Source organism: Meleagris gallopavo, chromosome 14 (genome assembly GCF_000146605.3).
Source record: "Meleagris gallopavo isolate NT-WF06-2002-E0010 breed Aviagen turkey brand Nicholas breeding stock chromosome 14, Turkey_5.1, whole genome shotgun sequence".
NCBI classification, from domain to species: Eukaryota; Metazoa; Chordata; class Aves; order Galliformes; family Phasianidae; genus Meleagris; species Meleagris gallopavo.
Window position 1 is genome coordinate 6607573 of NC_015024.2, and position 22821 is coordinate 6630393.

The following is a 22821-nucleotide window of genomic DNA, read 5'->3' on the forward strand; positions in this document are numbered from 1 at the left end:
AAAACCTTTTCAACAGAAGCTCTGCTATGTTTTCTCTCTTTATCAGCCTCTGTTCCACTGTGTGAAATTTGGGTAGAACAGTTACATGACAGCAATCAGATAAGATGACAACTTCAGTTTCCCAAGTCTGTGATCAAAGATTAGCACTGGATTTGTTGAGTTTCATGTGCCATGTCTATAAGGCTGGAGGGGGGTAACAAAAACCACAGAAAGAAGCACTAAAACCATTCACAGCTGTACAGTGAACCTGCAGCTGTATTTCTTAATGGAAAGGAAATTGGTCAGTTTATCAGATTGCAAATGCAAGCAATCCAGAGGAAGACCAGAAGCTCTTACAAGTGACAGATATTATTCTCAACTGCCCTTACAGCAGGACAATTTATTTCATCAATAAGCAGCATTTGTTTTCACACCCAGTACCACCCTGAACTCTAGAAATAAAATGAATCATCACAAGATTTTAGGAGGTGCTGAAACATTTGTTTTGAGGTTTTATTACAAAAATATATTTGCAAACATACAAAATTTTGGATGAAAAACGTTCATTCTTAAACATTTATGCAATAACTTAATAACTGCAAACATACATAGGTGCTATAAAATCCATACCATACTAAAAATGTTAATGAAGCAGTATCTTCACTTATTGACTTAAAATTCCTCTCATTCCCAGTTTCAAGAAATTTCTCCTGAAGCCCTCCTTCCCCGTTGTCTCCATCCTCACAGAACATGCAGATGGGTATAGAACTGGTGCACCCACTGAAGTGGTAAAACTCAGGAACTGCTCAAAGCATGTAACACACATTAAAAAATAAACTAAAAAACCAAACACAAAGTAAGCCAAACAACCATATGCCCATACACTGACTAGATAAATATAAATAGACAACCAAATTAAAGATACTGCAGTTTTTCCAACTTGAAGGGAAAATATTGCATCTTAACATTTGTGTAACATTGCCAGACAAAAGTGAGGTGATATATTGCACACATTCCTCCTGTTAAGATATGCTGTTCAAAGCAACACAAATAGCTGGCAAAAGGGTAGATGAATTGTTTACAATACTTTTAAAAACAAGAAGGCCCAAATGAACATTTTATTCTAAAAGTATTTCAGAAAGCGTTATCAGTGACTATACATGGCATAGTGGGTTTCAGAAATATACCAAAATGAAGCAATCAGAAATGCGAGCAAAACCAAGGTACATCCAGGAGCAAATATTTAAATATTGAGTATTTATGCACAAAGCTAAACATATATAAGAAACCAAAACAAATAACTAAGCTTTTTTAAAACATTATTCAATCATTCTCCAAATCTTGTTTAATTTGGAAAGATATACTGCTTCTAAGTTAACAGATGTTAGGCACCTTTCATATAAACTTTGCATTATTAAATAACCAGCAGATCAAGTCTAACTACAAAACTGAGGATTTTGATTTTCCTGAATAAATCAGCAGCTGCATGTTTTGTTTTTGATTAGGCTTAACTCTTTCATTTTTAATTTAAAGTGACTTAAACACCAGCCACAGAAAACATGCTTAGACAATGCAATTAATGTGAGGAGTAAAGTCTAAACAAACCTTTTCCTTCTCAGAACTAATAGATATAAACCCATTAAGCCAGCAGATCCACCAATAAACTCCACACTTGAAAATGGTGAAAATAAATTGCTGTGATGACCCCGTGGTCATTTCTATATGCCCTAGTTATCGCTACATGTGGCTAACACAAATTAAGTATGTCAACAAGCTGGTAATTTTAGGTTTATGCAAAAAACTAAGATAAGTAGGAAATTAAAGTTCTTAAATAACACAGTCTACATTACAAGTAAACTCAAGTTCTACACTGTAGTTAAGCTTGTGTTTTACAATGTAACTTATCTCTGAAGAGATTTATCTCACTACTCATAAAGGACAGACTAACTGCAGTGTACTGGAGGACACCCAGGTTAGTTCCAGTGTCTGTGGGCTATATGTAGAGGCCAGGCCAAATATCAAAGTAGGTGTTCAAGACAAATAATTTTTCTTGTAGTAAAAGTGATTTTATTGTCTTCCAATTCATTTTGATAGCTGGAGGAACTAAAAATATATTGCTACTAGTGCACGACAAAACCAAGTCAAGGATATTCAGCTGTCAGAGTAGAGTCAAACTCTCAGAACTAAGCAGTATTACTCTTCTCAACTCTGTATCACTTAAGAACTCAAAATACAACTCCTTCTATTGTTTCTATATTTCTTTGGATACGACTGTATCTAGCAACAAATATCATTAGTTATTTCTATTCTTAGAAACACACATCAAATCTTCCTTCAAAGAAACTGGAAGTCGTCTGTAAAAGCCAGGGAAATAGGAACCTCATCTTTGAAAAAGTGGCTCTGTATTTGGCTTAGACTATGCAATCCCCGCCCCCCCCCCCAAGGAACTGCACATTGGTTTATTAAAGTTCTTCTAAAACAACCATTAAGTTAGTTGAGACCTTATACCTAAACTGAGTGTTACTGTTTATACCCAAACACAGTATCGTAACTCCAGAATTTGTGTAGGAAGTTCCATCTTCCTTAGCAAGGCGCAGAGTCCATATTGCTGAGTTCAAATGCTACAATTAAAGCCAATAAATTTCTTGATGAATGTGCATGACATTAACATAATTCCCTGAATCCTGCACATTTTCTAACAAAACTACTATATATTTTAACTGGAAACACTGAACTCAAAGGCTGCAAAGAACTTCTCAGAAGGCAGGTAGTGCTAAACAAAACATATTTTCCACTAAAAACCTATGAAAAAACTAAAACAGATCAAATACATAAAAATGTAAGATCTGTTGTATCTAAAACATACCAATTTGTGAAAAGTAACAATTAAAGCTCAGTTGCTAGTCTGCAACAAAAATGACTGGGTATGGTGACTATGTTAACCTCTACTCATCCTTAGGATATAAACATTTTCTTTTTTTTTTTTAAAGGTAACTAAATTTTTTTCTTCAATTTCAATAGCGCTTGAGGGAGGGGGAAAAAAGCAGTGCATCAGGACTCACTACAGAGTAATTTTTTACTGAATAAACCAAGACATTTTTTTTCTTAAATTGCAAAAGGATCCTTTAAAATTAGTATTGCTGAATAAAGTTCAGACCTGAAGTCCTGTTAACTACCTTTGTATAACTTCATGAAATAAATACAAGCCATGGGTAAACCAACACAGCAGCATAAAAAATACAGTTAGAAATCTTTCTGATTTCAAATAAGAAAGTATGATATTAAATTTTTTACATTGCTGAACTACGAAATAATATACAAAAAGCAGTAACATGTTAACTAGATAAAATTCAGAACACGAAGTATAGACATAATTTGGAGAGAAGCCAAGAGAGGAGCATGCAATTGTTCCTCATCTGCATAGTTTTCAACACTGCAGTTACAATACAACTGAGAAATGAAATCCAAATAAGATATGGTCCATCCTTAAGTTAAAAGGGAAACAAAGTATTTCAGTCATATCAAACACTACTGAACAGGAAAGTGGTCTTCCAGTGATGGCCTCCTACCTACACTTAACCTGAAAGAACCTCAACTTACAACAGAACCATTCCATTGCTTAAAACTAATATAATCATTGAAGATTTTATATATTTCCGATTCCATCTTTTTAGAGAAAACAGCCTTACTCAATTGGATATCTGTTTTATGTCAAACATGAAGCAGTAAGATTAATGAAATATTTAAAAGATAAATTGATGAGCATTAGGCAGAGACTGTTAAAGTACTCAGCAAATCATATGTTTAAAGCTTTTGTTTAAAGATTTAGCTACAAAGGCCTGGCTTCCAAATCCCTCTCTTCCCCACATCTGCCACCTTACTCACAAGGCATTCAGCTCTCACCTTAGAATTGGAACTAGGTTCCAAAATCAAGTCTTGTTCTGGTGTGGTGTAGTGTACTATACTACATATGTGCTAGTTTAAGTAGTATGTAGTCTGTAATCCTTGAAAGGTGAATACAGCTAGGAACAAAAGCCAGAGCAAACATCTGCATGATCAAAAATGCAAATGAAAGCTCATAAGCAAATTAAATCCCCTCCCGCAATAAAAAGAAAGGTCTGCTGGTGATGATCACAGTGAAAACCTAAATCACTTCTGAGAACATTACTTTCTTAAAGTATTTAAGGAATACTCTTTCCTAACGGGTTCAAAATTCAAGACATTGAAAACTAAATATTCTTTTAAAAAAATATTAGTTTTATAGATGAGGCATCGTTATTTCTAAAGTGGAAATATTCTAAGCAGATTTAGCTTCAATTATAGCTTAATGTTGTCTGTATTCTTGGTTAGGACTTGCAAGTAGACTTCATGAATAGTGCTGAGAAAACGGGAATCATTCTGCAGGAAAAAAAACATCAGAAACATTAGTAAAAAGATGTAAAAAAAGTAAAATTTAAGTCAGTTTAAGTTGAGGATAAGAGTTTTAATACACTGCTATCTATCTGAGGGTTAAAGTAAGGGAATTAGCTGCCTACCTGTACAAAAGGCAGTGCTGTACAGACAACACACAGACTTTGAAACATGAAACTGTGAAGGCAGCTAAAGTGATTACCAAGCACAATGGATACTCAGATTAAAAAAAAAAAACAGCAGCCCCAAGGTCAGCCCTGGCTACACAATTTCACTTTCTTCTATCAAGTGCACTTTCTTTGAAAAGAGTACAAAAAAATTAAGACATAGTAAATCCCATCCTGTATACAGACTTCCAAATAAAGGCTATAGAAGTGTCAAAAATTACGTTAGTTCTGCCTGCAAAATCAGTCTGAGAAGGATTGCAGTGTGTTATATCAAAATTCCTGTGTCAAAGAATTACTGGGAAGTGAAAAAGAAAGCATTTAGAGATATTTCCTGAGTCCCACTCCTTCAGATAGTAGGTAATTATCTAGGCTGAAGATGTAGTACTCTTTTTACTGAACTCTAGTGAGTTACACATAGTGAGTATGCGTTCTCCTTGGAGCACTCTGCAAGTACTCCTCTGCTGTGGGGGTACAGTGACTGTTGCCTATATACAGCAATATAGAAAGAGAAGACTGGAGACATGAATATTCCGCTAGTTTTGTATCTTTAAAGGAAAGATTGCACACTAAAATGCAAGAAAAACCAACACATAAATCAGACAATTTAGATGATACTGGGATCTGGTGTTGGCCCTTCTGATCATAACTTTTTCATTGGGAAGATATTTGCTATTTCAGACCTGCATTTTGAGTGCAAGACCAAGTAACATCAGCATGGAGAAAGCTAGAGAATCCTGAACTAAGAGAATGGCTGTCATGCATGGTAACTTCTACTTGTTACCTATAACATGTTGATCTGTCTAGCTACCCCCAACAGATTACAGATTTAATTCAACTGAATGTTTCAGTCAGTAAGTATGGTACAACTAGAACTTTTTGTAACTTCCATTCCAAATATACACACATTAAAGATGAGGAACAGTTCAAAGTAACTGGCAACAGGAAAGCTTTCCAAAGGAAAACAGAAACACTTAAAAGAAACCCAAGCCTCGATCCCTCATACTATTGCTTCTATACACATAACCATTTCCTCAAGTGTTCACAAATTGACGTGTGTGTGAAAGAAAGCATCAGGCAGAACTCTGTCCTTGCAAGTCATCCATCTTACAATCGAAGTCTCAGTACTGGCTACTGTACTTGTAACCCCACCCCTCAGATATTGAGTTTTCTTCAGACAGGACCTTTATTAGATGTATCAGTGCTTCCTGAAGCTGAGACCTACTGAGAACAGTAGGAGGTACTGTCTGAATTTCTGTTGTTCTAAGTGTTAAAGGTGATGAAGAATTGGCTTTATTTTCCACATCAGTAGGTTTTGTAGCTGACTGCTGAAAAACACTAGGAGACAAGAGGATTGAAGGAGTTACTGTAGTTGTAGCTGTAACAAACTGTGGAGGTGCAACCTGCAGAAAAAAAGAAAGTTAATAAGCACCATGTCCAGAAGGAACGAATGCTGTTATGAAAAAGACTGTAGAAATGAACACAAACATTAAAAATCGTAGCTACTGGTAAATTAGAAAGGCACTACAGAATAGCTATCACAATGAAAATCACAATAGCTAATCACAATGAAAAGCTATTTACCAAGTAATTCAATGTCAACAGAAATTCTTATTTTAGAAGCTGAAGAAGCTGACAGCCTTCAGTGTTCTTAGATGTAGATCCATTCCCATGTAGTTACTACTTTCCAGGCTTTTTCCCCCCCCCCAAACATATCACAGAAGGTGAGCTTTTCACCTATGTAGTGAAAGGAAACTGTGGGGTTTTTGTTCTGTTAGTTTTTCAAATTTTCTTCTTTTTCAGGAGTTTACAGAAAGGGTAACCCTAGTGCATTTTTTTCCTGTTGGAGACCACTGAAGTACAAAAACAAGTACATTTACAGTTTGGTGTAAAATAATTCGAATTTCAAATATATTTTAAAATACATTTTAAAATAACCAATGAACTATAATTAAAATATTAAAGTACACAATCTTTTTCACTCTAAGGCAACTGGACAGGAGCAAGAGAAAAATGGGGAAATACTTTGACAATAACCTCTACAGGTCTGTTTGACATTTTACTACAGAAATCACTGAGGCACATAATACTAATGTTAAATAATGTTATAACAATAGTACTCAAATAGAGCAAATGAAAAACAGTTCAAATAGTGCTGCAATACTGCAGATACAAAACTGTGTTAGCATATCTGTACTAGCACCAACCATAAAGTATACTGTACAGAAGAAAACTCACAGCAGTCTACAGAAATACTTCCTTGATTCAGTACAGTTCGCTTCTGACCAATAAAAGCACTTCAGATATCGTCAGAGTAAGCAATATGACAATTTAAGATACCAATTATTACCAGAGTTTTAAAATTTCCATTTTATTTTTACAAGTAAACCAAACGTGCTGAAGTGTTTGTTCACCTACCTGACTTGGTTTAGGTAAAGCCTTGGACTGTGGAAATACTTCTGGTTCTTTGTTTTGTTGTACAGCCTAATTTGAAAAGAAAGCATAATTCACAACTTGGATATAGCAGTAAGCAGTTTTGTTTGATACTTTTTATTCTTACATTATCACTGTACTCAGAAGCAAGAAAGATCAAACTTTGGCTTAGTCTAGGATTGCAGTTAGAAGAGGCAACCAAGTTCGTATAACCTCCAAACAGAGCACTACAGAGAATTACTGCCTTTGGAGGAAAAAAACCAAAATCATCTAAAGTAATATCTTTACTACAGAGGTAGCAAATAGTAAAGCAGAGCAACACTAATTGACAGAAAGGTTACAGTGCAGCCACAGGCAACTGCCTAGCAGAGCAGCAGTAACATTTTCACCTAGTCTCTCAAAACAAGCTTACTGCTTTGGTATATACTGAGGCATAGACAATAGATTTGCCTGAAACAAAGAGTTTAGAAGGTCCTTTAGAAATGATTGTCGGATAAAAGAAATCAAGGTTGTTAATTAGAAAAAACAAATCAGTTTATGGCTCATTTTGTTAAATAAATAATATCTCAGTGGAGTACACAGGAATCCCCAACAGAAGTGGTCAATACTGAAATGGTATAAAACTCCCAAGGCAAAATTATCCAAAACAGAAAGCTGTTAATTATGTACTTTCAAAGAAGGCATGAGCTATATACTTCCACAGAATTAACTCCTGAAGCACCAATTAATCTGTAACTGCCAATCTCTTCTCAGATTGCATTTTAGCTGCATTTTTCTGACACAAGTACAGGCAAATTCCTTAGGATGTATTCATATAATAACAGCAGCAGCCTGAAAAAAACTCTTCCTCCATATAGAAGTCTGTCCCTGATGGCAGGTACTAACGACAAGAATTAGATTTTAAGGTTCACAATCTGATCGGTCACACAAGAATTCCTTGATTATTTTTAGAAAGCATATATATCTAACAGCATAATCTCAAATGAAAAAATATTTGTAGCCTATACAGTTTAAATCCGTAGGGACATAACTCAAAGAATACCTGCAGGGAAGGGATTTTCTTGCTGTTCAAGGTTGATGATTTACTATGTGATTCTTTGAAGCTTTCTGGTGTTGCAAGTTGACCAATCGAGGCAGAGATGTTTGGTGTTAAGGAAGTCTTAGTGATACACTGCTGTTGCATTTGGTCATGCTGTGGGGTCAACCTGAGTTTCTGGAGAAGATCAACACTTGTATGGGATGTATTTGAAACAGTTCCTGTATTTGCTGATGTCAAGGGTGTTACAACCTGGCTCTGGCCAGCCATTAAATTCTGCGGAGCATGGTTCACTTCAGAAAGCTGATTCACTGGTGGCGTTATCTGCTTGGCAGCTTGCTGCATAACGTGCATTATACTGCTGTTTTGTTTTAGGCCAGGAAGCATTTGAGCAGGAGCAGCATCCATTGTCGAGGATGAATTAAGTATAGGGCTTAAACGAACTGAATAGCTTGAAACATCAGGCTGGGAAACTGAGGCTGGAGGTATAAGCATAGGTGTCAAACATTCCTGTTGACTCAGAGGATTGGCACTAGCTTTAACATTTGGACTTTCCGACTTCCCTTGTGGAGGTTGTATTACTGTTGTCTGGTCAAAGGAAAAAGGCAAAAGCAAGTTTTGCTGCTCTCTGGCAGAGGTGTCAGTCTGCAACTTCTCCATTCTCTCTGGATTGGGATAAAGAGGTAAAGGCTGTTCCTTTGGTACAGAGGTCCCAAAGAGTTCTTCTAAAGTCAGATGCTTTGGCCTTGACTGAAATGGCTAAGAAGAACAGAGAAAGAAGTTAATAATTAATTTGAAAATAAAAGATTAATGTGCCTCTGACACAGTCAGTATGACAACTTCAAGAAAACTATAAAAACCAGCTAGGTCAGATGTATTCAAAATACAGTTTGGAAATCAACTGTCCTTTATTTAGAGAAATTTTTAAGTCCATTTCATTTACAAGGAACATCCAACCTATATAAACTAATCACATCCTGCCCCTCCCCCTGACTCAAAGGATTTAGGACATAAATATTGTTGAACCGTGACACTGCTAATTAACTCAAGATTAGCCATGTTTCATAATATAGCAAATTCCAAGAGACACGCTCGATATAAAATAAGCTGGATAACTGACAGCAGCAGTCATCTAAATGTGATGGGATTCAAGCCGAGTCATTGTTCTCAATACTAGTAACTACACATAACCATGCAGACTACCACTTTTACTTCAGTAAATTAAACTGTATGTTCAGTTATGGACTTCTACTGAAGCACTGTATGTTGGCAATTTCCCAAGTTTTAAGCAGGGTAACTCCAGCAAGCCTTGGCTCTGGGGGAAACGTTCTGAGCCATTTGGGGTTTGTAATGTGACAGCTACAACGTTCTGCTGAAAGTGTAATAAAAAATTAACCTGAAGTTGGTTCTGTCACTAAATCCTATACTCACATTAATGTAAGGTACTGAAAAAAATATATACATTTCCTCTAACATGCTGAGAGTCTATCTTATATCAAATTTCCTTGAAAAGAAATTTAAACAGCATTCCCTATGTTAAAAAAACAATACAAGGTCAGCAAAGAGAAACAGCTGTCCACTAAGTACTTGTTTTTGAAGGGGGGGAAAAAAAACAATAACACACAAATTATGTTGTGAACAGTGCACTCCTAACTATCAAATCATATGTTGGCTACACAAATAAAAAAATGCTTCTTTCCTTATTTTAGGAGTGTCTCCAGAAAAAGATTATTCTCAGTATAGGAGAAAATAGCAGAAGTCCTAACAAGGCAACTAAGGTGACACATAGTAACAAAAATAACCCAAGTCATTTGTTTTCACTTTCTCCTTTCAAAGAAAAAGTAACAACAGAAAAGCAAATCAAAGGTATGGTTGAGCAGACCTGCATGCATTTCAGCTGCTGAAGTAGCAATACAGTACAGTTCAAACAGCTGTCCAATAGATTTCAAATATTTTTAGAAGCATTTAAAAAAATCAAACCTAATGAATCACAGGCTCATGTATACCATTCTGCAGAAAAAAATAATGCTTTTTCCCTAGGAGTATAATCAAGGAGTTTGAGCTAATTCCTTATTCTCTATTTTCCAGTTCTACCATAAAATAAGCAAAATTTATTCCAAGCCAGTTATTTTAGCTGAAATTGTTTCAAATGCATTTTTCTACAGAGAAAAGAAACAGCTACTAACAACATTATCTCAAACTGTTCCTGCTTTTTTTTTTTTTTTTTTTAGGTTGCACAGGACCAGAAGTTATGTAAAACAGCTGGACTAAAATATAACCTTCTGTTCAGAAGACTGAATGGCCTGCAGCATAACTCCAGCATGTTCTTATGGTACGTCAAAACAAAGACAGTATTTTACAATGACAACTACTATATCACAACACTGCTATGCTTGTTCTAATTTTACTAGCACTGATATCAGCAACAAATGTAGTGCAGTACAGGTAACATGCCAGCAGCCTAGCACAGAGCCTTGAGCTTGAAATCTTACTGACTGGTATTGTGGTATTGTGCCACCAATGCTGTTATTTATTATTAGCCAGCTTAATGCCAGACACACTCATCTTGCATCTAAGACATTCTACTGTTTGCAAAGCTTGCTAATTACTATGCTAGGAATTCTTCCTATGAAACTGTTTTCAAATCTTCTCCACTAACCTTGTCACTGTAAAGACCCATTCTTCAAGGACAAAAATTCTGTTAAGGAATAAGTAACTATTTCATCTGAAATTCTGCTTTTAACCTCAGTATGATGAATTGAGTAGCCTCTCTTTATTAACTCATTGCTATCTACCATGCTCCAATCCTGGTCAGGTTAGCCACTTCCATGGATAGACACAAACATTGAGTTAATTCCCAACATGAGGTACACAACATCCCTTTGCTTGACTCATCTCGGGCGAGTTGCATTTTAAGCATTTCACCAACTCACTGTATTACAGAGACCCTTCTCTGCAGGAGCTTGCAAAGAGGGCAACACAATCTTTCTACTTGATAGGAACAGTGCGTTGCCTAGAGGGTTCCTCCAGAAATCATTTCAGATACATTGAGACATGTGAATTAGCAGCCAGAGCTTGTGCTAAGAAATTTTATTTCTGTTTCTAGTTCAGTTTTGCTGACCACTGGTGCAAAAATATTTCATGATACAATTAATTTTTTTTAACTGGACACATAACTCAAACCTCTAAATATCACAGAGCAGACATTGATTTTTCATTCCCACATCTGTGACATCCTTAGCATGAAATCAATATACAAATGTGACATTTTGAGAGGGGTTTCAGGATCTCACAGTACTTATGTACAGTAGTTTTTAATTTCACTGGTCATCGTCTAATGAGGTGAAAATGTATTCTTACTGTTGAAATTGTTTTCTTTGTTCAGTAGTCCACATTATTAAAATTTAAAATTATTAAAAAGGTTAGACACGAGGAAAAACTTTTTCTCTCAGAGAGTGGTCAGGCACTGGAATGGCTGCCCAGAGAGGTCGTGGAGTCGCCGTCCCTGGCAGTGTTCAAGAGGCATCTGGATGAGGAGCTGCGAGATATGGTTTAGTGCTTGTGGTAGCAGTGGTAGTGAGAAGGCAGTTGGACTAGATAATCTTATAGGTCGTTTCCAACCTTGTGATTCTATGATTCTATGAAATTAAGAACAATCATCTTCGTACTGTATTTGAACCCATCCAGCTTTACAAAAGTAAAGTATCATATATAGTAACCATTTCTTTCCCCCAATATCTCTGCAACTATAGTTTTAAGTTGCTCAACAGAAAAGGCATTAAAGCACACTACTTTACCTGCTCTGTAAATTTGTTAATTATTTCATAGCATTTTACCAGAATCTCATCTTTCTGATTTTATCTCTTGTAACTTATTACTGTTCGGCAAGTTCAGTCTTTTCAGCTAATTATGTGGCCAAAAAGACAATGTCTTCTTTTAAACAAGGCCTCAGGCAGCCCACTGTCAGGCCTCAAGCATAAGCATGCAGCAAGCAGAGCTGGCTGCCAGGGGTCAGTTTATCACTCGTGCTTGTTCTACATCAGAAGTGCTGTTGAGATGATGGAGGGCACTGTGACAGCCAGTAATCCCAAGAAACCTCCTTTGACTTCCTGTCTTAACCCATCAATTTAAACAGATTTTTGCTACTCATATCCTAACCTGAACTAGAGATTATTTTTACTTCAAATTAAGTATTTTGTTTACAAATATTAAATGAAAGGTTGCACACATTTTCCTCAGGCGTTTCCTTCTTCAGACATGGTGGTTTACTGCATTCAAAACATAACAGTAAAGCTACAGGAAGGACCTGGAGAGAGACTCTTCCAGGTCACCTCAGTGGGGTATTTTCTGTAGAGAACTACTCCTGATCTTTCTGTCCCCACTGGGTGGCACTGTAAGCAGGTACAAGTTGATACAAAGAATTTAGATGTAGCACAAGTTATCATTTTAAAACAGATTTCTAGAGAGTATTGTATGAAGCTACAGGTGTTTGTTTATAAATGCTTACGAGAAAAAAAAGTCGATTAAAATCAATTAATGAACTTTTGCAGCTTATATTTCAACCACTCCAGTGATTATACTATTTTAATAACAAGTTTCCCATGGCTCAAAGGCACTTAAATGAAGCACAGCTTATTATCACTACCTTTAAAAAAAAAAAACAAACAACAAAAACCAACTGTGGCTTAATCTTCAGTTACAGTGGTAACACCAGGTTGTAGAATCTGTACATATGAAGATAGATGCTGACTGAACATTTATCTAATATTTACCTGGAACAGATCTAAGCACTGTACACGCAATTAAATTACCACCTACTTGAGCAATATCCTTTACCGACAGTGCTGAAAAATTTTTGGAACATATTCCTTACTGCCAAGGAAGGAATGCAAAGCTGAAGTCTAAAACAAAAAAAATCAGAAAATCCAGCAATTCACCAATGATTTCAGTTACTAGGAGTGTAGTTACACATTTGAACGCAGCACAGACAAAACTTAAGTACAGGTCTCAGACATGGGAAAGCAAGGGCTTGAGTTTCTGTTCTGAAGTCTACAGAACAGCGTACAACCGACTGATGCCATATTCACTCTGTCACTGTGACACAGGTAATTTTTGTCTGCTTCCTCACTCTGCAGTCATCTTGCACAGAACTCTACACTATCATGGACTGACAGCATAGAGTCCACGACAGTCCAGGATCTAAGTTAACCCATTTAAACACACTTGAATATTCACAGTAGCATGGACACCATCTTACATTTTTAAGCATTAAGGCAAAAAATGGACTGTAGGCTCCTAAGAGCCTTAAAACTCACTAGTTTATCTAAAAGGGGGTGGAGGTGGTGATCATACCAGCTGATCTCAGACAAGCACAGTCAGGGGATGAAAATAGATACTAAAACCCATTCTTAAACTGAATTTACACTTCCATATGTATTTATTTTAAAGTTAAGCACAATACAATCAGCAAGATGATGCTGCAGGCATTTCTGGTACAAAAACAAAGTACTAAATAAAGAAGTAGCACCTTATATATGTTTGAATTAAACTTACTTGATCTTGCACTTGTAATGAAGTATTTTGTTCTGAAGTCTCTGTGCTTTCTGGCTTTGAGGCATTTGCATGTTGTTGCACACCAGAACTTGACATGATGCTTAAATCATTGATTTGATTCTAGGGGGAAAAAAAAAAATATACAGACCCACTTTGGTCAAAATACTGACTTTTGACAGACACTTGTAGAATTCCCAAGTCTCAGGAAGTAAAATCATACCAAGATATACATTATCTGTATAACTATGTGTTCATATTGCTTTTCCTTTTATTTTCAAAGGAGTGAATAAAACAAAGAAAATCAAGACAGGCTTTTCACATTCTTTTCCTATATTAGCTGCCACTGAGGACATTAAATCAAGAACTTAATACTAAAAGCAGCTTAGAAAAAACTTGTCAGAAATCATTCTGAAGTGATTGGATAAAGAGTTTGTTGGTGACTTATTTCTACAAGATTTTAATAACATACAAGTATTTTCAGAAGATGTTAACTGGGGTTTTAGGTGAATAAGGCTAAGAGGACAAGAAAGACAAAGTATTAGACAGGAAGCTTACAACTGTTTACAGATTGAGTTGACTTTCATGTTTAACAAATACATACAAAACAATATATTACAATTTAAAGCACTAGTGGAAAAGCAACCATAGAACTAATAGTCTAGCATTCAGTAAATGAACTAACTACACCTTATCCCTATAGGGCTGAACATCAGCACAACACAATTTCTTTTGGTCACTTACTTTGGTCTTGTTACAGCAAGAAAATATAGGTTAAACCTTTCAGCAAGAAGTTAGAAACAATCTTAGCTTTATCATTGTTTTCTAAATCTATTTTAAAGGGATAAATACAAAATAGAGAAAAACAACTCTTGCCTTTATGCCTTTTAGCTACCAACTTGAAAGGTTAGCAGGCCTCTTTTTGGGCCTGAAATGGTGGATTGCCTTAGAGTTACAGAAACAAAACAAAACACAGATTTCCTTCACTAGAGGATAATCTGCAATGTTTCCATTCTCAGAATGAAATACACACAAAAACGCTATAAAAAACATCCATTCACTTCATTAAAAAAAAATCTCAGAATTCATTCATTTTCCACATATGGCCTCGATGCAGCAAGTACTTGAAGGATTAAGCTGATTTGGAATCCTAGATTAAATCACTCAGACCTTCATAAATCTCTTTTTCACTCTCTGCCCCCTTCTCATGCTGACACTCCGCCAATCTCATGTGGGCTGTACACAAGGATTACTGTATGATCCATCTGGAATGTACCATGCAAATAAATACTTTCTGCTCCTAAATACAAATTCAAGTGTAATTATTGAGTGAGTGTCTTAAAATAATTTAAAAAAATTTAGAGAGGATATTTCAAGAAGCCATCTTCAAGTTGCTTACCTAATCATATTAACAATGATGTATGCTGGTTACAAGGAATTCCAAAATTAACATGCCTGAATCTTGGCACTAAAGCTGAAACGGTCAGTAGAACATTCTCCAAAAAGTTCGCTTAATTCCATTTATCTACCAACTTATTCAGAATTGCAGTTATAGCAGGTTAACGGATTAAGTTTGGCAGATTCAGTTTTCAGCTCATATACATACAAAGCAAAGTTTTTCTAGTTACAAAGGTGTTCTAAAAGCATCAGGCAGCAAAATCAAGACTGAGATTAAAAAAGTCAGATATGTAGTACATCCATGCATTTCCATACTGTGTGACAGCTGCCACAGTCTATTTATCAGTATTTTACTTTTCTACAGAGCTTCATTCAACTATGCTTAGGAATTCTGTTTCTAAGGAAAAGCTTCCAACATTCTCACACAAAAAAAGATCAGAAAATTAAAAAAGGAGAAGCCGAAATATCCTGAGTGATTTTTTTCCTTTAATAAGAAAAAAGCCTCCCATTTCTTCAAATCTGTCTCAATTGATACAACATTGAAAAATGAGTCATTCCGCTTTTGATGCTCCCTTCTGTGCTCTCAAGAAAACTGCTACTTTGTATGAAAGCCAACATTGTGAAAGACATTCTTCTCAAACAGGATTAATGCATTAAGCATCAGAAGCAAGTGTTTTTTTGTATTTACATTAAAACATTCTGAAAACAATACTGGTTTTCACACACTAATACCTAGTCCAGGTCAACTACAGTCTATGGTCTGTCACATTCAGCTATCCTCACTCTACATGAGAAACTGAATAGAAGTTGGCTTGCACATGGCTTAGCCCACATGTTTTCTTTCCTCCCATTCCACAATGTGTTGTAGCAACCTAGAATCCTATGAAGATTTTGCATTTACTCAGTAGGAACTCTGAAGCATCCCACAGCACGAGAAATGAAGCACTGAAATGCTTCTACCTTTCTCCCACCAATACAGTTAAAAGAACCCATACCATCTCTCTGCTACATTATACCTAGACATTACTATTGTATGTTCTTGTATTATTAGGCTTAGAAAGAAATGCCTTCAGAATTTCTAGGGCAATTAGTGCAAAAACCAGAAAAAGTAACATTTGTGTCTTCCACGCATGAATTTGGCTTTCAGGACTATGCAAATTAATTCTTTCAAGAGAACTAATATTTTCCTTCATTATCTAAACTTGTGAATTTAATACTGGCAAAAGACACCAGACCCACCGTTCTGAGATAATTTATTATAGGGATAGACACATGGTAGGCAGGATGAAGTAGTACACTAGGGAACAGCAGGAAAATGTTACACCTGGCCTACAGCAGTTAAAATATGCTTTACAGAATCTAAAAGTGCACTGACTAAATTGCAACCCTTTTCTATGAGATTTTTTTTTTTTTTTTACTTATTAATACTGATATTATTAGGTATAATTTTTTTTTTGCTACTCCTAGAGATAGTTTTCTCACAGCATTAGCAATTTTTGTGGAATGGACATGTCACATGACAGAATCAATGAGACTTTTTCTTATTACAGTATAGTGAGGAAGCAAACAAGGCAGCAGTGTAACAACAAGGCTACTGGAACAATGGCAGAGAATTCTCTCTCTTTAAACCAAATAGTGGAATATATTAGAAACTGCTTTCTATATACGTTTTCCAACCAACAAAGATAAATTGGCTAAGTTGCCTACTTAAGCCAAGAATTTCACCTTGTATAACCGCTGCCCTGTAGGTCACTGTACATCTCTGCTTGTATCACAAAATAGGATAGCGCACACCTAGTGGGCTCTTTTTCTTATTTAAGGCCAAAGCAATTTGGTATGCAACCCAATGAATGTTGTTGATTATGGAATGAATAAAAGCAAACATCCTCCAATGATTTTCAATATAGAGGAAAAAAACTAAAAATGCAAGTGTCAGCTTCTATTAAGGAATATTCACAGAAGTGGAGCTTCAGGATCACAAAAACAGTTATCTACTCTTCTACAGTGTTACATATATGTTCACATTTTCTTTGTGACTGATTTCAAGACATGACAGTTGAAAAATACTGATAACTAGGAGCATTGGCATCTATTTTAGAAAAAAAAGTATTTGTTGCATTTGCTTCCCCAGGTATCTGTTTTCAATACAGTACTTTTTCTCCAGGAGGTAACAATTCAAATATACGAAATTACAGGCCCAATAAATTACAGATTACATGTGCTACTTTGCAATCTCAGGTGACAGCATACTACACAGTACAATTTAGTATACAAGAATACTTCTCTACCATTGCTCTCTCTCATAGGTCACAAGGGATGCATTTCACCAGACTCCATATGAGGCCTTAACCCCCTTACTCAGAAGTGTTTTCACTAGTTCATAATGCAAGAAAATAAATACATTTCCTTACTCGCTCATATTCAACCTTGGCTTTACTAAGCATTTCCAGGATGTCAATAGGCCTGTTCTCACTGCAGCCATTTGTTCTGCTGGGACTTTTTCTGTCCTGAGAAACTTGTTGCGATCTCTGAGCTTCTTGTTCTACCACTCTGTAACAAGAAAGAAGAAATGGGTTTTCAACATTTTATCTTGAATGAACATCTTATAGAAAACAGTGAAGATAACCATAATTCACAGCATATAAACACATTTTGTTCTGCTTAAATGAAAACCTAACATGTAGTTGGCCAAAGTTACAAACACAGCATTGGTCTTTAAGTCAACACTTGCCTGCAGTAAACATTGCTTCTGTAAAACTGTCACATTTAGACTTTTTTTTTTTTTTTACAACAAAATATGTGGACATCAGTATCTTACAAAGAGTATACATATTATAACAAAAACTGAGTAAAATAGATTTTTTTTATTCCTTACTTCTTAACATGCAGTGTTTCCATGTTCAGCCATACCAAGTCACGTTATTCAACAAAATCAATTACAAACCAGTTCTCATTTAGGACAAGGCCTACCATTAGAAAACAAAACACTCAGAGGAAGAAGACAGCTGGCTCATACCAGATGTCTCTGGAGTCAGTCTGGAAGGAAGCTTAGAGCAAGCTACTCTTCCTCCCTCACCAAGAGCTTTGGAAAGAAGAGCAAACCATTTTCTTCTCTAGCTGTCTAGCAGTAAATCCAATTACTTGTAGGCTTACAATGCACTTCCTCTGGTCTTTGACACCTACAGTTCATTCACCACTTCTTCACTACTCATACTGCCTTAAGACTAAGAAAACTTGTTAAAAGATGATTAAGATACACACAAGGAAGATGTATTATCATTAGTGAAAGTAAAGGCAACATACCTTTCTACCCCTAATCCATATGCAGTTCACAAGATATACATGGCCATGCAATGCACTAATGCTTATCTTCTTGAAATAAACACACACCAGCCTGTAATCCCCTCTTTTTTAAGCCTGCATTAATCAAATATGTTAAGAAAAAAACAAATGCAGAAAGCAGGGCAGAGCTCTGGAGCTGGCACATCACCTAAACTCTCATGCTGTGGAGCTGATGGGGCAGCCAAGGGGTGCCATCACAGCAATCACAGAAAGCGTCAATCATTCCAGCCTCCAGTTTCTTCTGGTCAGCTAGGATTCAGGAGCAACTCTGGAATGTATAGACTGCTGAGGAAATAGATATTTGTATGTACGTCTATGCTAATACTCCTAAAGAAAGAACAGCACAAGTCTGCAATTCCTCCCAGTTTTCTAGCAGCTAAGACCCTTCAGTAGAGTTCAGCCGTGTTTATTAGAAGAAAGAATAGATTAAAAACGGCAACAGACTTAACCAGGAAAATTAGTTTCAAAATTTCTAATCATACACACTGCTTATTTATCCAGATTTTCATTATTCCGCACAACTTTCTCTATTTGTATGCAAGCATTAACCTGCAAACCTAACCCATGATCTGGGGGCCAATCTACTCTGCCAGACAATTTCTAAGAACTACAACATGTGCTGGTTTGGCTGAAGCAGCTCAATACTGTATAAATGTTTCTATGGTGACACCATCAGAGTACATTTTGTTCTAGCACCCCACATGGTCATACAGTCCTGACTTGGGACTTATCTAAATCTAAATCCAAAACTAGGGATGAGAAAAGGCAAGATGAAAGAAACAGAACACTTTGCTGAGATTTAAGTGTCAGCATGGCTGCATCAAGAAAAATAAACACTTCAGTTAAAGGGCAAATTCTGGGCAGCTGAAGTCATGTATGTTCTGCCTTGTAGGTGAAAGGAAGGTTGTGGCTTTGGACTCCTTTCCTTTCCTTACTAGTTGGTCCAAAAGTTTTCAACAAAACATCTTCCCATTGAAATGATACTAGCTGGCATAAAAGAAAAAAATTTCAACAAGTATATCAATTTTACAGAAGCATTTCAGAAATATTTCCACAGAGCATTTCACAATTGTTTTTTTTTTGTGTGTGTCCACTACAAGGTGTTACTTAGTTTTTTCAAGTTTTTATTTTTTTTAAATAATAGAAATTATCTTCTCATGTAGACAAGCATACATAGCTCTTCTCCAATTGTTGCCTTGTGCAGGTTACATTCAGATGGTGGTGGGGGTAAACGTGGAACAGTGTATCCCCAAAACTCTGAGATACAAGCAATGAGCTATTAACTGGAAGGGTATCTCAAATCAGTTTAGGTCAGATGGCTGAAATGGGTTAATTCAAGCCTACAAGCTAACCTTGATATAAAAATATTACAACTTACATGCCAGAAGGCAATAAAGTTCCACAAAGACTTGGATTCTGGCAAATATGAGGAAAAACTCTGCTTTATACCTATGCCTTTTAGAAAGCTTATCCTTCACTAACAATTTCCACTTGACCCAAATTAATTCCTTCTGAAGTGGTTTGAACAATCCTGTAGACTTCTTTCACACTAAGAAGTATTCCAGAATTTTCTAAAGACAAGATTCAGAAACACCTTAGCTGGAGAAAAACATCAAAAGAAAAAAGCTTCCACTAATGCTAGTCTATACTCTGAGTATGCTCTGTATGCAATCGGGATTAAGACTTCTTTAAACAAGGCCTGCTGTTTCTTTCCATTATATCAGATAGTGGAAGAGGCACACATTCCTTCAGGGACATAGTAGTGGCTGTGACAGTTTGCTCAAGAATAACTGCAGTTACAGCACTGAAAAAATACCCGGCACAACCTCACGGAAGAGTATGGGTGGAGGACAAGGGGAGAGAGAGAGAACGTGAGAAGTGAAGTTTGGTGATTACAAAGCCTGTGAAGAGTAATTCACTTTTCTTTTTAAAGATAAGCCACCAAAATATAAATGGAAGGCTGGCAATCTTGTTAACTCAATCTGGCACAATAAGGTCAACTCAAACAGCAGGAAAGAGAATGCAAATCTCCTTTTATGGTTGTGTTTTTGAATCTCCGAGGTGCTCAGAAGTCAGTACATTTTCCAGTAAGTGACAAAACAAATCCCACCTAAACCAACTGGTACTAACAGTCACAATCCAAACTCCAATCCATTCGTCACTGCTCACTACAAAAAAACAATGAAACAATATTTTTGGAAGATAAATATTTACGCAAAAATACACTAAACTGAAGTATGGTGGGGCCTGCTGCCATGCAGAAAAATGCTAACTACCTCTCTCAATATACAAAAATGGCTTCCTCAAGTTCTTTTGTTACTCCTAAAGCAATACACATGAGTATTTAAGCATTCTATGTTCTAATAATGCAGAAAGACTTAAAAAAAAAAAATACACTTAATGAAGGACTTATTACTAGCAGAACTTCAGCTAGCACAGTCAACTTACACCAAATTAATACTTCCTATTTTTTTCCATGGAAACTACAACAGATAGAAAGAGCACAATAACACTATTTGAGCATTCTGTTGCTGTGAATTTGTTCTGTCTTTCAACAGTCACCACCACTAGCTATGAATTTTTGCCAGCAGTGAATAAAGCCTGTGTGCTGAGCTAGTAAAGTCTGAACCAGCAGAAATGCCCCGCTGTCACCACTGCTGAAATGCAATACCTACCACCTCACTGAGCTCACATCTACTGTTTGGTCTCCACAAATATTCAGCAAGCACCAGTATCAGTGGATGCCATTTTTTCCATATAGAGGAATTTAATCCCATCCCTTTGCTTCATACACACATCCATGTTGGATGCCTGTTTGTCAGACTGCTTGTCTGCTGCCATCTGTCACACAACACCACCACATCATGGAATACTGCTTACCACCAGTCAACTCTGATATCGTGGGCCAACATAATAAAGTAGGAGGCATTACTTCCAGAGCAGTCCTTGTAGTAGCAAATGACAATCATAATGACACAGGGGTCTACGCTGGTTCAGAACAATGTAACTATTTGCATTCTGTAAGTATTAAATCAGTAAGTTTTTCTAACTACATATTTCTCTAGTTTCACTTGCATCAAAAGTTTTAAGTGACAATGGTCAAGACAGGCATCAAACAGATTTTCAGGAATGTTAACTCTAATTCCAGTTTCCAAGATCTTACAATCCACAATCACTCCAATACAGAAAAAAAAATAAAAAAAATCAGCAATTCATCTTGAAATGACATTCACACTACATCTACTTTACATATTATGTTTGTCTGTCTTTAAAGATGGCATGACTTGCAAGACATTCTGTTGACTAAGGCATCCAACAAAAAATTCAGAAAGCAGCAATGGTGAGGAAAAGCAGAGTACAAAGGAAGAGAAAAATACTCCGTAAAACACATTCTGCATTTTTGCTAGGGTAACTACCCCATCCCACACTTCAAAACTCTTCCCTTTTGCAGAATCACAGAATTGTAGGGGTTGTATTGAAGATGTGCTTAAGCCTATTCTCATCCTCTTCAATAAACCAGACTTAATCAGCAGCACAACACACCTGAAGCAAAGAAACAACCACAAGACGACTTTCTACCTTCAATCACAATACTTAAGCCACATCATACTCAACCAGTTTCAGCTTCCCTTGGCTTCTCTTGTTCAGACTTCGACACTCTGAAGTCCTTCCCAGCAGTGCCAGTGCAACCATCTATACTACAGAACAGATGCAGTAACTGTACAGCTATACGGACAGCAGCTTGAACAAACTAACAATACCGTGTTACTACAAACAACTTCTGTTTCTTTAAAATGAGATCATTTCATAAATCCTCCTGTGCACAGCCTGTGAAAGACTTCAGGAGTCTCAAGAGCTACAAAATAGGAGTAGAGATGGCAACATTATAAACAATCTTTTATCTCAGAAAAAGAAAAAATGAAATCAACACCCAGCAATTTAGCAACGAGCCTTTTTATTTCACTATTCAGCCAATGCTCCTTATGCAATTTTTAGTTCTTCAACATTTCTCTCTATGCAAAACAAAAGTACAAGATAATACACAGTGACTGTATTACGTAAAAGAATTATAGAAGAACAAAACAGCAGTACTTACTTAGCCATGAGTTTTGCTATTCGATGACAGTCATTCTTGTCATAAAACCAGATACTGTAAATTGACACTTGAAAACAAGGAAAAAAAGGCAGTGTAAGACAACAGTTGGTAAATAAATCAGTAGGAAGGAAGCAATAAAAAACTAGACCATTGCCTCTGCAATGTGTGAATTAACATCAGTATCAACTCAAACGTCCTCTGCATGATCAAATACTATTTAAAAAGTGATTATAAATAGCATGAAAGCAAACACATACAGAATGTAAATCAGATTAAATGGATGCATTACAAAACACTGATGTTTGATCACAAATAAAAATATCAAGAAAGTGACATACCAGATGCCTTCTTACTACAGTTGCAACCTTCTATTTAGAATGGTAGATGTTACCATGGCTAAAGACCATCTTTGC

At 36.2% G+C, this 22821-nt stretch overlaps 1 protein-coding gene across 3 annotated transcripts in view; it reads right to left on the bottom strand.

The window, feature by feature from the left end:
- Window positions 1–2953: 2953 nt before the first annotated feature.
- DCP1A (decapping mRNA 1A) overlaps window positions 2954–22821 on the bottom strand; it is a 30505-nt gene continuing 10637 nt past the window's right edge. For all 3 annotated transcript variants that reach the window (XM_010718477.3, XM_019620070.1, XM_019620071.2), the window contains 7 exons: window positions 22409–22475; window positions 17382–17520; window positions 13576–13695; window positions 8029–8781; window positions 6972–7037; window positions 5738–5956; window positions 2954–4377 (listed from right to left, as the gene is read on the bottom strand). In XM_010718477.3, the coding sequence (XP_010716779.1) occupies window positions 4297–4377; window positions 5738–5956; window positions 6972–7037; window positions 8029–8781; window positions 13576–13695; window positions 17382–17520; window positions 22409–22475 (1445 nt within the window). In that variant the 3' untranslated portion in view covers window positions 2954–4296. The remainder of the gene's footprint in view (window positions 4378–5737; window positions 5957–6971; window positions 7038–8028; window positions 8782–13575; window positions 13696–17381; window positions 17521–22408; window positions 22476–22821) is intronic.